Source organism: Perca flavescens, chromosome 10 (assembly GCF_004354835.1).
Source record: "Perca flavescens isolate YP-PL-M2 chromosome 10, PFLA_1.0, whole genome shotgun sequence".
In the NCBI taxonomy this organism is placed as follows: Eukaryota; Metazoa; Chordata; class Actinopteri; order Perciformes; family Percidae; genus Perca; species Perca flavescens.
Window position 1 is genome coordinate 18,285,289 of NC_041340.1, and position 13,254 is coordinate 18,298,542.

General features: G+C 40.6%; 1 protein-coding gene across 2 annotated transcripts in view; it reads right to left on the reverse strand.

Annotated features, from left to right (window-relative positions):
* Positions 1 to 5,379: 5,379 nt before the first annotated feature.
* The window catches only part of ssrp1a (structure specific recognition protein 1a), a 19,568-nt gene continuing 11,693 nt past the window's right edge, over positions 5,380 to 13,254 (reverse strand). For both annotated transcript variants that reach the window (XM_028589738.1, XM_028589739.1), the window contains 7 exons: positions 10,600 to 10,732; positions 10,467 to 10,512; positions 10,216 to 10,345; positions 9,891 to 10,058; positions 9,155 to 9,252; positions 8,884 to 9,055; positions 5,380 to 5,479 (listed from right to left, as the gene is read on the reverse strand). In XM_028589738.1, the coding sequence (XP_028445539.1) occupies positions 5,414 to 5,479; positions 8,884 to 9,055; positions 9,155 to 9,252; positions 9,891 to 10,058; positions 10,216 to 10,345; positions 10,467 to 10,512; positions 10,600 to 10,732 (813 nt within the window). In that variant the 3' untranslated portion in view covers positions 5,380 to 5,413. The remainder of the gene's footprint in view (positions 5,480 to 8,883; positions 9,056 to 9,154; positions 9,253 to 9,890; positions 10,059 to 10,215; positions 10,346 to 10,466; positions 10,513 to 10,599; positions 10,733 to 13,254) is intronic.

The window sequence follows — 13,254 nt, forward strand, 5'->3', positions numbered from 1 at the left end:
TTCTCCCATCCCAGAATGCTTTGTGGAGTAGCCAGACCCTCCTCCGCAGTGTGCATGGTCTGGCAAAGCGAGACTAACTGATAAGTGACATGAAATTAGAAATCAAAATGCTAAATATTATTGAAAATGTAGAAATAGTGTCAGAATTACAGTTTGTCCACCAGGAAGCACTAACAAGTTTATCTTTAAAATGTAAATGTCCCGCTCAGTACATATGTGTCACAATTCAAGGGATCCTTAAAAAGGATCAAGTTCATCTGAGATCTGAGATCTCTCATCTTTCTTGAAAGTAGCTATGAAAACTTCTGAAAGTGTCATATAACTTTAAATGTAACCACTCAGACAAAAACAACTGTTCAATGTGTCTCCATTTAACATCATTTTGTTCCTTACAGTATAGAAAAAAAGCAATCTGATTCTATACTTAGAGACTCCTATAGGAGGCTTGATGCACTGTAATAAATTATAAACACTGTTATTGACAACTGTACAATAATTGCGACATATGATACGACCACTTCTCAATACACTCACAAGCACCAACAGCATTAATGCCTCTCACATCAGGATGTAATGATACAATGACAGTGTGTGTGTGAGTGTGTGTGTGTGTGTGTGTGTGTGTGTGTGTGTGTGTGTGTGTGTGTGTGTGTGCGCACGTGCATGTCCCTAGAGACTTTGTCATTTCTTAAGTGGGTCCATTATGTTTGTGGTCACTTATTGGTAACCTAATACAAGACAAGATAAACACACACGAACAAGCTTTCAGGCTGCATGTGACTAATGTTACGTTTATCACAAAGACTGTAAGCATTCCTGTAATGGTCAACGATACTGTGAAACATATACATCTACAAATGTGAGACACTGTGAGATCGTAGATGCGGACACACATGAGGAAGGAGTGGAGGATAGTCCGATGGATTTCTCCTCGAAAGGGGAAACCGTCATGAAAGTGATCATCATTCAACAGGAAGGAATCTATGTAAACACATTTCACGCATAATCTGTCTTTGACTGCGAAGATCCCGTGAACACGACCTCACATATAAACAACGACATGACTTATTTTTGGCTCTTGGGATGGCAATGACATCGGTCCACCACTTTGGTCCAAAAGTTACAGTTGAAACAGTAACTAGACAAATTGGCAGAATATTTTGTATATTCATGGTTCCCAGACAATAAATTCTAATTACTTTGATCCCCCAATGATTTTTTTAGCGCCACCATGAGATTGACATATGTCATTTCATTTCGTTTAGACATTCATGTCCGCCTCAGGTTAATCACTTTAGTGATTCCTATAACTTTTCATTGAGCACCGTAATAAGGTCAACATTTAAAATGTTCTAATACTTTGGTTTTTAACCAAATTCCTTTAAAACAATTGACTTCAGCCTCATCTGTACTTTGTGTGTACTGCTAATTAGCAAATGTTAGCATGCTAACACACTCAACTAAGAACATTATACCTGCTAAACATCCACATGGCAGCATTGTCATTGTGAGCATGTTAGTAGCTGATGTTAGCATTTAGCTCAAAGGGGTTCCGCCATCCTTTTCAACATACCCCCACTCCGACATTGAAGTCTAATTGTCAGAGGGGCGGCACTTCTATTTTTTTCAAACGTCCCACCACTCCGACAATTTTTGTTTCCATTACGGTTAGGGTTAGGGTTAGGGAATAGCAGCATGTCGGAATAGAAGCATGTTGGAGTGGCGGCATGTCGGACTGGCAGCATGTAACCAGCTCAAAGCACCAATTTACCCAAGTACTACCTCACAGAGCCGCAAGCATGGCTTTAGACTCTTGTTTTCCTTCAAAGCTTTAAAATAGCATTTAAAGTGATGGTTCGGAGTAATTTCACCCTAGGGTCCTTTGCACCATGACCTCGAGCCAAACAACCCCCCAGAAGCTTTTTTCACCTGGGTCGAACATTGGGAGAGTTAGCATTATCAGCTGAATAGCTTAGTGCAGGCGCTAATGGATCCACGTTTGTATCTCGTAAATGACCCCACTAATAATGCCCGAAATTATACCAAACTTCTACAGTAGTACAAATAGGTTATGCACTCATAAAACGATGGATTGGAAAGTTTGTAAGTACACCAGAAGTTTATGTAAATGACACTTGCCTGTTGGCTTCTGCTCTGCTGCTGCTGCTACTGTCAGTAATGGTGTAGACACATATAGCCGACGGCCGACCGTTGACAGAAAACCCCGTCGATATGATCAGTCGCGTCCCCGAGGTCCAAAAAACTGCCACAGAACAGACCAAAAAGACGAGAGGAGACAAGACATAATACTTCTCTATAACAGCAGGCGGCGCTAATCTGCAATGTTGCCCAAGAAATGAAAACCGCCAGGTGATTGGACGAACGCGTCACATGGGTTTATTTTCTCCGGAAATTCAAAGCCAGACTGTCATGGTGGCCGTTCAGAATACGATCTCATATTGTACTAAAATAGTTCACTGAAACATGTTTCTGAAAACATTTTAAGCGAGAAATAGGCCGTGCAGTTGCTGAATCTGTCTTCATTTTAGCTCAACAAAGGTCAGTTTAAAAGATTTTCGTCAGATTTTGAGTGACTGTAGCCACCTCATTCCGCTCCATATTTCCGGGTGAGTCCCGACGGTCCTGCCGCCGACCGGACATGTCAGGTCGGCCAAAATGAACGCCGACAGCCCCTCAGAAGGGCGACGGCACGGGACACACCGAACAGATTTGAGTCACTGACCTTGCCAGACTGTCCCACGGCCGATAATCGGCCTGATGTGTCTCGGCCCTAAGACGAGCGCTTAGGGACGTTTGCAAATTATAATTTAATTTTGGTGTTATAATTATTATAACACCGAAAAGAGATTTTTTTTAAGTAAGTGCTGTAGTATAACTAGCAGGAGACAAGTTAAAATTGAGGTAAGTTTGGAGACATTACCTTATTTAATCATTAAATTAATAAATATTTTTGTTGTATCTCTTTTCAGTGTTGTAATTTGTAGACGGCCCTAAGCACTCGTCTAACTGCAGGTAGCAGTAGCAGCAGCAGCAGCAGAGAGTAGAAGCCAGCAGGCAAGTGTTATTTACATAAACTTCTGGTGTACTTACAAACTTTCCAATCCATCGTTTTATGAGTGCATAACCTATATGTACTAGTGTAGAAGTTGGGTATCATTTCGGGCATTATTAGTGGGGTCAATTACAAGATACAAACGTGGATCCATTAGCCCCTGCACTAAGCTATTCAGCTGATAACGCTAACTCGTCAAATGTTAGACCCAGCTGAAAAAAGCTTCTGGGGGCATGTTTGGCTGAAGATCATGGTGCAAAGGACCCTAGGGTTAAATTACTCCGAACTATCACTTTAAAAAAGAAGGTACAGTGGAAATGAGGGAAATTGTAATTTCAAGCGGCACACATTAAGAACACTTGATATATATTTGAGCAAAAATCAATTCAAATGACTTTGTGAAAAAAGGAATTGTCCCAAAGGGGTTGTTGTTTTGAGGACACCCAGTCAGTGTTACTGCAGCAGGATGTGCAGGAAGAGTATCTTATCATCAAAACCAACACTGTCCAAGTGGAAGTGAACCACACATACGGGAATGTTCGGCTCTTAAAAACCACACTGTTCAACAATAATATAGCAGCCCTTTTACAAACCGCTATGTACTTAGGCATTGGCCTCCTGTTTGAAACCACTGTCTCCCCAACATTCACTAGTGTTGCCATCTAACTTCCAGTGATAACACACTCTCACACCGCCCTGCCTGGTTAAATGGGCCTGATGTACAACACCGCAGAGAATAGGAATCCATGGGAATGTCCAGAGTAAGACTACAGTAAGAGCAAAGATCTCCCTGAGCTGCAGTGCCCTTTTAACAGTGGAAAGGTGGATGCTTTCATGTGGTGAAAAATACCAGTAAAATGTATAAATGAGTCCTTGTGCAGTGAGATTGGAAGACAATGTAGAACAGTCACACTGCCAGGACTTCAATCTTGCATGCTTTTAACATGGCATGATTAGAAAGATGGCTGTGATGAGGTTCAAAGTTCATTCTTGAACTAGACATCAACAGATGATGAAACTATCTAACCAAAGGTCCATTTAGTATTGGTACTGGAGATTTTGATCATATCACATGATATTCCTCAGGAGGTGTTTGAGTTTGCAAAGCATCATGGCATTACAATTTCCATTTCTTTATGAGCACTTTAGGACTTCTTATTCATGTTGCCTAAAAAGTTGAGCTTCAAAGTTCATTCTTTGGGCCTGTGTTATCATTTTGACGCATTATTCTTTATGTAAACGTATCTTACAAAACATGCATTGCAGTGATGAAAGCAGACTACCTTGCACACAAGCTGGTTGGTTTATCTCACGGTCAATCAACATATCAATAGCCCTGTTTCTCAAACAAAATTAGCCATCACGGTTTCTTGCAACTCCTGCTATTATGACGATCCAGTCAACATTTGAGCTTCAAAGTTTGGTTGGGTCCCATTTTACCTCCTGGCAGAAAAGACTGTAAAGAGCACAATGAATAATTTGCCTGTTATTTATTGGTTATGATGCTTTTGAAAATAATCAAGGTTCCAGGAGGTGTCTCTTGACCCCTATGACTTTGGAAAGATAAGTTACTTTGAGTAATTTTTTGTTTTACTTTATCAATTTTCATCCATTTTATTTATTACTTATGAGGCTGTTGTAAGCCCATATTTCAGTTTCACCAAAAACCTCACTGATTAGTTGGATTACTGTTCCGTAATAGGCTGTCATATTTGACTACTTCCAAATTGTAAAAAACAAAACAAATTTTACATCTACAGCCAAAATAAATGAAACATGTGGGTGAACCCTGGCTCGCAGGGGCCTAAAGTGGAACTCAACTAGTAGCTACTATAAAAAATTGTTTTTAAAGCTGTTGGGTTCCCATTATACCCCCAGCAGCATGATATAAAAAGTTCTGGACAAAAAAAACAGCAAAGTGCGGCTTTATTAAAAATGATTCATTTATTTATTCAAGTCTGAAAACAAGACATGGTAAAACACAAAAAAAACACAACTGTGGTTTTTAAATGCTCTATAAAGGAAGAACAAAACAGCTTCATATCGACTCTTCTTCTTCTAATCCACATTAAATCAACTCCTATAGTCTGAGAAAAGTTGTACACCAGTATACCACTATTTCAATGAGCGCTCATGGGAAAACTCGTTCGCATATCAAATATCACGTGGGCTTTCAGAGTCGCAAGATGAGTGTGGACTCCTAAAGCAAAACATGTAGAAGAAAAAAAATACAACTCAAGTTTGTTGATTTGTCGGTCAGTCCATTTGTGTGAGATCAACATAAAGAGCATAAATGCTTGGTCCTTGGTTTGTGTGTCGGATGGGTAAAAGTGTGTTTGTTTAGTCAGACTCTTCCTCTGAGCTGGCAGGTGTGGACACAGCCTCTTCCTCCTCATCATCAGATTCCTGGTTAAAAAATATAAAGAGATGGTTAGATTGGATAGAAAGATGGTTTTTGTTCCCTATGCAATCTGAGATAATCCATGAGATTCATGTAACATACAACTTGGAGGGTACTTTCCACAGAAATAAAAATGATGGTAAGGCCATTCCTATTTTTAATGCCATGCCATTGCCAACGTATAAACTAACTTGTGGCAAGTCGCGGAGGTGAGGTTTTGCAGTAACTGACAAATGAGCAGTGGAGTAGTAACGTTACAAGGCAGAGAGTCAGCTGCTAAATGAGTAACATTCAAAAGCCTAATGCTCCATCCACACAAAGCAGACTGCTATCGCCAGATGAGGGATGGCTTTTTCTGCTCGTTTAGGACGTGGGGGTACGGCAGAGTAAGCAAGCTAACGTTAGCCAACTAACAACTTAACAACTTGTCCGCTGGCTGGCTTGCTAGTTCTGCCATCCTGCTGACCTGCTGCCGCTGGGCCCTCCTCCCTACCCCCCGGAGGTCGGGAAAACGTCTCCCACGCTGTGTCGGACCCCTCTCCCCCCAGCAAGCTGCGACAGACTTTACGGCCCAACTGACGCGCTATTATGGATCCCACGTAACTTCTAGGCTAGTCCTGCCCTACGAAGCAGCTCGATTGGTTGGGGTTAGGCATTGACCTCGAGTGGTTAAGGTTAGGATCAGTGCTGGGAGTAACGAGTTACAAAAGTAACGCAATTACAGTAATGTATTCCTTTTTGCTGTAACTCAGTAATATAACGCATTACTAATTCAATTTCGGTAATATTATACCCGTTACAATCTCAGTAACGCGAGTTACAACGCAACATTTAGTGGTGTTTTGTTTTTTTAAGAATTCACCAACACCGCGAAACATTTCTTCACAGAAAAAAAAGCCATGAGTATTATTTCCTGTTGCTTTATTCAATGGTTGAGATGACTGTTGAGACATACGTTTGCGAGATGGACTTTATTTGGTCAGAGCCAGAACCAGAGACGGTACGTACAACAACTGCGTCCCAAAAAGGTGACGGGACGTCAGCGTGGACAGCAGTGTGTCCGAGCTGCTGACAGATATAAACATGTCGGGAATTAATGTTTAGGCTTGCTGCACGTAAATACCATTGCATTTTATCAGCCGTGGAAAGTACTTCAATACAACCATAAGGTACTTTTAATTAGTATTTTCATTTTCTCCTACTTGCCTATGGTATGTTTTACTTCTATTTTTATAGCTTTAGTTACTTTGTATATTCATATTAATTATAAAAAAAATATTATGAATAATCTATGATGTATATTGGATAAATAGGAGACTTTATTGATCCGGTGGTGAAATTCACAAGCTACCTGCCAAGTTAAACTTCCACTGTTATTTTGGTGAAAGTAACTCAAAAGTAATACAAAAGTAGCGTAACACATTAAAATTCAGAGACAGTAATATTGTAATATAACTAATTACTCTCAAATGACAGTAACTAGTAATCTATAATGTATTACATTTTGGAAGTAAATTGTCCAACACTGGTTAGGATAGCCGATTGGTCAGGGGATAGGACCTGAACAAATCAGGTTACGTTACCTTGCGTTAGCATGGATGTTGGCCAATAGTGTGTGTGAATGATATTGAAGGGCGGGCCTTGCCTCAAAGTTGCATGGGTTCCATAATAACGACCCACTGACGGGTGTTGTCTCCGTGATAACTAACAACAGCATTTCGTTCTACACTAATCAAATAACCACAGCACACAGTTCAATGGCCTTTCCATCCATCTTATTCCTATGGTATTTTCCCTCTCATGCCACAGCTTCTTGCAAACAAAATGCCAGATGCAATCAAATTTAAAAAAATACCAGTCATTTACTTACTTTTATAACATATTTTGGTCTTGCTTTTTCATTTTGAATATTATGAAAAATATTTCTTGTAACTCTGAATTCCTGCTGCTTGCGTTGCTAGGCTCTTCCCCTCTCTAGCTCTTACCTGCAACTTTTCTGCATTGCTTTTTTTTAATTTTGTGTGCAGCTTTGGTCACAAGTCCTGCCTGGTCCTTTCCTTTTCTTCAGCAATCAGACCTGCCGACTATCTTATATAAATAGTCCTCTCGCCTACTATTCGCCTAGGCCTCTCGCCTATTACCATTAGCTGATTTTGATGTGCTTTATTTACATAAAAACACATTTGAAAATAAAAGCCTTGTTCTCACTACAGAAACTATTTATCTATGCTTCCCCCCCCATGTTCTGTTTTGCAAGAACATTCTTATTTTGTCTTGTGTTCTGAATGACACGCGCATGCACACATCCGCACGCGCACATCCGCCCCTCCCGAAGCCAGTCAGGGAGGCAAGTCGTGTGCATATCATCCGCTGGAATTTAAAAACTCAGCGCGAGTAAAGATGGCAGCAGCGTTTGGTGAGCAAAAAAAGGCAAAACCAACTCAGTTGTCTGGGAACAGCTAACGTTAGCTAACCCTGCGGTCCCTCTGCCTTTGCCCCCCCGCTGTAGTAGACTGTCTATAGACGTTATATTCCCCCGACACGCTGTATTCACTTACTGTTTAAAACTTTTTCCAGCTTAGTGGGGGTGTAAAGGCATACTGCTCAAACCCAACATGAAAAAACATAGTAAGGTTCCCTCAGCATGTATGTAAATGAGCAGGGACGTTAAATCACCTGTTTCACGTAACGTTACTCTAAGGTACCGTCTATGTGCTGGATTTTTCCTAAGGTTAGCTAGCAAATAAGCCCAAAGACGGCAACATTATTGTTGATATTTTGGCACAATGTTTCGTAATGACAGTAGTAGTGGTCATAGTGAGTGAACATGTGATGTGAGATGCACATTGTGTTATGTCTGTGGAACTGTTCATTAGCTGTGTAACGTTATGTGTGAAAACAGATTTTATTCTGATCCAAAGACTCTTTATGTGAGATAAAGGACACTAACAGATTATAGCCTGGACACTATCCATTATATCCAAATGTTAATGAGTAATCGTGTTAAATAATCGTGATTTCAATATTGACCAAAATAATCGTGATTATTATTTTTTCCATAATCGAGCAGCCCTACATCATCCTGGAGCTGTTTGGATCATACCGTCCAGTTACTAGAAACTAATAGACAGTCAATCAGAACCAAGAAGTTTCAGTGGCCTTGCTATAACAGCAAACAAACCATGACTTCATGTCCCCTCAGTCACACAAAACAATCTCTGCATTGACCTGAAATACAAACTTGGAGGTGATGAAAAACAATGTTGCACCCTAATGTGTTTATCATGACAGAAATGTATATTACATATCAAGAGACTGACTCACTACAGTAACTGAATGTTGTGGTGAACAGAGGATGAATCTGATAATGGATCCTGCAGCTTATAATGTTTATCAAGAGTGGCTTTACCTTCTTCCTCTTGGACTTGCTCTTATGGTCAGAGTCTGATGAACTCTCGCTGGTCTCGATGAACTCTTTACTTTTGAAGCTGTCGTTGCCTCCTCCCCGCTCCCTGTCCTTGTCTGCACTGGCAGACTTCCTCTTCTTCTCCTCCTTCTTACCTCCAGATTTTCTACTCTCCCTAACAGGTTAAGGGTGGGGAGAAAAAAAGTCAGACATATTTAAGACCGATTGTATCAAAGAACAAAACAAAAATGAGTTTATGTCATGTAAGTCTTACTTTTTGGAACTGGAGGTTGCTCCTCCGCCGCTCTCTTTGAACTCTTGCTTTGCTTTTTCATAATTCCTCTTTGCCTCTCCAGCCTTTGTGTCCCACTCCTGAAGGAACAGAGAAGCAGGGAAGTGTAAAGGAGAGGAATGGATAAAACAACATGGGACAAATGAATAAAGACTGGGTTTGATGAAACCCAGCTCTGCATAGCACAAGTTCAATGTGGCACAGATGTACCAAAACCAGCCCATCTGGCTGTAGTTCTTTGAGATAATGCACTTCTAAACTTTAATGTCAACTAAATGTATTTAGATTGATTTATATGGGCATACATATGTAACCCTTAAAATAAGTGCAGGCTCCCTTCTGACAACTGTGAAAAAAAAGTTTAATTAGGTTCATTTTTTATTTTAAATCTTTTTTTTTTTTTTAAAAGCGTTAGTCAGAAACACTCCAGATGACACACTAAGTAACACTGACTTCAGAGAAAAAAAAATAGGTGTCCTAGCACATTCAAATCTATTTAAAATTGAAATTATCATACGTACAACTTACACACTTTGCTTTTATATTATTCTATGGTCACAGCCACTCTCTAACACAACCCTGTCCTGTTGTACTCACTGGAAGCCACAAAGAAAACATAAATGTGAAATACAAAATAATATTATCTTAAATATCTAGTGTTGTGAGAGCATAGGAGTAAAACTAAAGCAAATTGTCTCTCCTCGTTCTCCTGCCTTACCTCCTTCTCGTCTTTGCCTAGTTGTCTCCACATCTCTCCGGCCTTCTTGGAAATCTCTGTGATGGAGATGCCCGGGTTCTCGGACTTGATTCGCTCGCGGCTGGAGTTGAGCCACAGCATGTAGGCACTCATCGGCCTCTTGGGACCGCCGGTTTCTTTCTGCTTCTTCTACTCAGATTGAAGGAAGGAAGGGAAAAAAAAAAAAAAAAAGAGTGTAATACAGTTTGCAATACTAGAGTCAAAAAAAAAATAAATCACTGCTGGCTTCACGTCTTTACAACCTAATATTTCTTGCATGTTTTCTCCCTGTCCCAACCATTCTCACCTCTTTGCGTGGTTTCCTCTCTTTTTTCTCCTTCACCACTTTGGGTTTCTTGGCCTTCTTCTTCTCGCTCGCGTCATCGCTATCGTCCCCGTCTTCGCTGCTGTCGCTCGCTGAGGCATTGCTGTCGTACCTGATTGACGGAGGTGGAGAAATGGGGAAAGTTACGTCAGCTGGGTTAAATAAGCCAGAGGGACCGCAGTGAAGGGTCATCAGACTTAAAAACAAACAGAGTTTAAGAAGAAGCCACTTACTCTTCTGCAATGTCATCATCTTCTTCTCCGGGGTTAAACGACTCATCTAGAGTGATACAAGGCAGAAAATCAAACCTACTGATCTTCTGAACTCAACATGTATTGCCTACTTCGGTCATATTGAGACTGTTACCGCTTTCGCCATCTGACTCCTCGCTGTCGTTGCCCTCCTCTCTGATCTTGCCCTCAGCCTTCATCCTCTCCAGGTAGGCGTCGTGCTGGTCGTCGTCCGAGTCACTGTACTCGTCAATCTTACCCTTCATGCCCTGAAAGTAAACTGCACGGTCAGAAACAAACAGAACAAACCAACAGTACTCACAATACAGCATAGCTATTGTAGAGTCTTCCAGGACCTACAAGGCACCAGCAAACGCTCATGAATGATAGATAGAAAATGGATTGTTCATTTTTTTTCAATAAAATGCAAGAAGATACTGCAAAATGTCAATCACAATTTCACAGAGGTCTAGGTACATTTTCAATTCATTTTTTGTCCAACCAATAGTCCATAAATATTCAATTGAGAATTGGCAGTTTGTGGGGATTTTTACTTAATATAGGACTTACACAAATAATCAATTATCAATATTGTATTCTATTTTCCTTTGATTGACTAAATGTATTGGTCAATTAATAAAATAACACCATGTTTGGTTTAATGTCATGAATTTTAACATTAGGCCTCACGTAAGACTATTTCCGTATTCTTAACCAACATCTCTCCTACTGTGTTCTGTGATGCTCCCTCATCGGAGTGTTCCAAGCCAGAGTCAGCAAATTCTCTTAACTTCACCACTTTGTAGTGAATTACAAATAGCTACTGGAGGCCTCCTTTTCTTTTCTTTAGTCCTGCCAAATTTATTTCATAAAAGATACCACCCAAGAGTAAAAAGAAGACTTTCACACCACGGCATTGTCGGTCAACAGACAAAAACGTAGTGTCCCCGTGTTGTAATGTTATCTTAGACCAAATCCAAACAGTTTTGCCATCTCCATGAAGCAATATCTGTCTGCCAGGGGACAGACGGACGACAAGTCAGGGAGGCTCTTAAAACACCAACAGGAAACGGAGAGCAGGCCCATTCATTTTCATTGACCTACTCTACGGACCCTGTCACCATGGCAACAGATGGCCCAGTAACCAGAGACACCGAGTTGCTGCTTGGACTTTGTTGTCCGACAGACCAGGGGTCCGTTTCAGGAAGGAGGTTTTGTGAAAACTGAGTTAGTTAACCCTGAGATGAGGGAAACTCTGAGTTTTCTGTTTCAGAAAGAGAGATTAATCAAACCAGAGAGAGAGGGGTAACTCCATCCCGTTTCAGAAAGAGAGGTAACTTAACCTCAGAGTCAGTTACTATGGTAACTGAGTCTGTGAACCTAACCTGGTCAAGCCGGTTTTCACCAATAAACCTCGAGTTTCTCTCAGTCTCCTCCCTCTGACACAGCGCTCTTTCAATTCCTCATTCATTCATTCATTCATTCATTCAGTCTGTATCAGGCGCATTTTAGCGCAGTTTGTTATCTGCATGAATAAAAAAAAAACATGGTTGGTTTATTAACAATGTTAGGCAGACTATAAAACATTTTTGTTCCGAACATGGCATTTCCTTTTGTCAACGATCCCGTTGATGAAGAAGCTGTATTACTTTGTTAGTTAAACATACGTCAGGAGATGATATTGAGGCCCTGACTATAGATGTATTTTCATTTCCAGATAACTACCTATTTGAGAGGTATCATTTTTCTTCACAGTCCATCAGATATGTAGATACCTTATCGTCCTCATAACAGAAACGTCACCCATCGTGGACATGCTTTTACATCCCAGCAGATTCTATGTGTCGCATTACGTTTTTTTGCAAACGGCAGTTTTCTAACATTGTTGATGCGGAGCGTATTAGTAAAACCTTTTTTTAAACATTTTTGTAATGTTCCTTGGACACAAACAAGTAAGAGACATTAAAAAGAAATAAATGATTGTAAATCATAATTCTGTTAATGATGGTACTGCAGTCTCAGAATGGGATTAGTAGTAGCCTAGTTTACTTTTTCGCCTTCAGGATTGCACCTAAATGAAATTATAGGTGTAGCCTGATACCATTCCAGTTTTCACCAGTAATATTATAGTTTACCTGTGCTTAAATATGAAATTAATACACTATATTAGATCTTACGCATTGACTCGAGCAGTAATTTTCTCCCACACCTATTCTCGCTATTTTGCAGCAGCAGCCGTGTTGTGCTTTTTTAAACAAAATACATGTTCAAACTCGCTGTATGTGCGCATGAGTATTTCTGCCGACCAGTTTGTTTGTGGTTGTTGCCATGGTGAATCGTAGTATCATGGCTCCGTTCATGCTGCCTTTTTATTGTGGTGGTGCACGCGCTTAACTGAGTGAAACTACTCAGAGTTGATTGAACCAACTCGAATCAGTTGTTCTGGAACCGAAAACTCAGTTTCCCATCTCAGGGTAAATCAACTCAGAGATCAGGGTTAGACTCAGTTTGTTAAACCTCCTTCCTGAAACGGGCCCCAGGAACTTGTACATGTCAAAAGACAGCATTAATGCAATCAGCACTGCCTACGTTCAGCAGTGGTCATGCTAACAGCTGTGTCGAGTGTTAAAGCACACCAAAAGCCCCCGGGCCACACATTAGTCAGCATGATACAAAAGCACACACACGTACACACGTACGTACACACACTCACACTCACACTCCTTCACCCCCATGTCCCATGATTAGTTATAAATCACTCAGAATGTATCAGGTTCACAAACACAGCGGC